Below are 1,422 nucleotides of genomic sequence, written 5' to 3'. Positions count from 1 at the left end.
CCCCAGGCCCCGAGCTGAGGACGGAGAGCCCGGAGGACAAATCCCCCTGTGAGAAGCTGGTGGGAGAGGCCGTTTTGAAGGGCTCCACGGCGCAGGAAGGCAGCGTGGAGGAAAAGGCCCAGAGATCCCCCTGCAGGAGGGGTTCCAAAGCCAGCCCAGGGTGCTCTGAGGAGGAAAGAGGCAGCCTGTGCTGGGAAGGCGGCCAGACCTTGAGGCAGAACTCTGACCTGTTGGTACCTGAGCAGCCTCCCAGCAGAGAGAAGCCCTTCAGGTGCTTGGAATGTGGGAAGAGCTTCAGGACTAGCACCGACCTGCTCCGACACCACCACATCCACACTGGGGAACGTCCCTACAGGTGTGGGGAATGTGGGAAGAGCTTCAGCCGGAGCTCCACCCTGATCCAGCACCGTCGCATCCACACTGGGGAACGTCCCTACACGTGTGGGGAATGTGGGAAGAGCTTCAGGCATAGCTCCACCCTCCTCAACCATCGTCGTATCCACACTGGAGAACAGCCCTACACATGTGGGGAATGTGGGAAGAGTTTCAGTGATAGCGGCAACTTCCGGACCCATCAGCGCATCCACACCAGGGAGCAACCCTACAAGTGTTTGAAATGTGGGAAGAGGTTTCAGACCAGCTCAGATCTCCTGAAGCACCAGCGGACACACACAGATGAGAGGCCCTTCCACTGCACTGACTGCGGGAAGGGCTTCAAGGAGAACTCCACCCTCATCACCCACCGGCGCATCCACACCGGGGAGAGGCTCTACAAGTGCGGAGAGTGTGGGAAGAGGTTTCAGTCCAGCTCCAATCTCCTCATGCACCAGCGGACACACACAGATGAGAGGCCCTTCCGCTGCACCGACTGCGGGAAGGGTTTCAAGCAGAACGCCAACCTCATCAGACACCGCCTCATCCACACCGGGGAGAGGCCCTACAAGTGTGGGGAGTGTGGGAAGAGCTTCACCTGGAGCTCTGCCTTGACCAAACACCAACGGACCCACCGGTAAGGGAAGCCCTCGAGTGCCTCAACTGCAGGAAAAGCTTTGGCCGCTGCTTCCACCCTGAATGAAGCCCTTGATGCTGAGGCAACCCCTGGAGTCCAGTGACTGTTAGTCCATCCTTTTCAACCAGAAAGGGCCAGTCCCCTTTTGCAGGGGCAGGTTCTTGTAACGGTTCATGGTTTAGGAAGAATCTAGCAAATGATTTTGGGACTTGTAGTTTTCTGGGCTCTCACTCATGCTCAATGAAATACTACAATGTCATTGGTTGAAAGATCATGTGACACAATTTAAACACTGTATTTAAACTGACACCCTTTGTAATAAAGTAATTCTTCTCTCGCACCCCTTGGTGTGAGTAGCGGGGTTCGTGCAAAACAAGCACCTCAAACGGCACCTGATTTTTTTGGGAAATCAA

General features: G+C 55.7%; 1 protein-coding gene across 1 annotated transcript; it reads left to right on the top strand.

The window, feature by feature from the left end:
* Positions 1–5: 5 nt before the first annotated feature.
* On the top strand, positions 6–1,038 carry LOC113960804 (zinc finger protein 239-like; the record flags this gene model as incomplete). The annotated part of the gene is made up of 1 exon (XM_027670558.1): positions 6–1,038. A coding segment is annotated over one exon (1,008 nt), but the record flags the coding sequence as incomplete, so codon positions are not given.
* Positions 1,039–1,422: the final 384 nt, after the last annotated feature.

The sequence above is a fragment of the Neopelma chrysocephalum genome, unplaced genomic scaffold, assembly GCF_003984885.1.
Source record: "Neopelma chrysocephalum unplaced genomic scaffold, ASM398488v2 Primary Assembly neopelma1_96911, whole genome shotgun sequence".
Lineage (NCBI taxonomy): Eukaryota > Metazoa > Chordata > Aves > Passeriformes > Pipridae > Neopelma > Neopelma chrysocephalum.
Note: the sequence above shows the minus strand (reverse complement) of the source record. Positions and strands in the feature narration are given on the sequence as shown.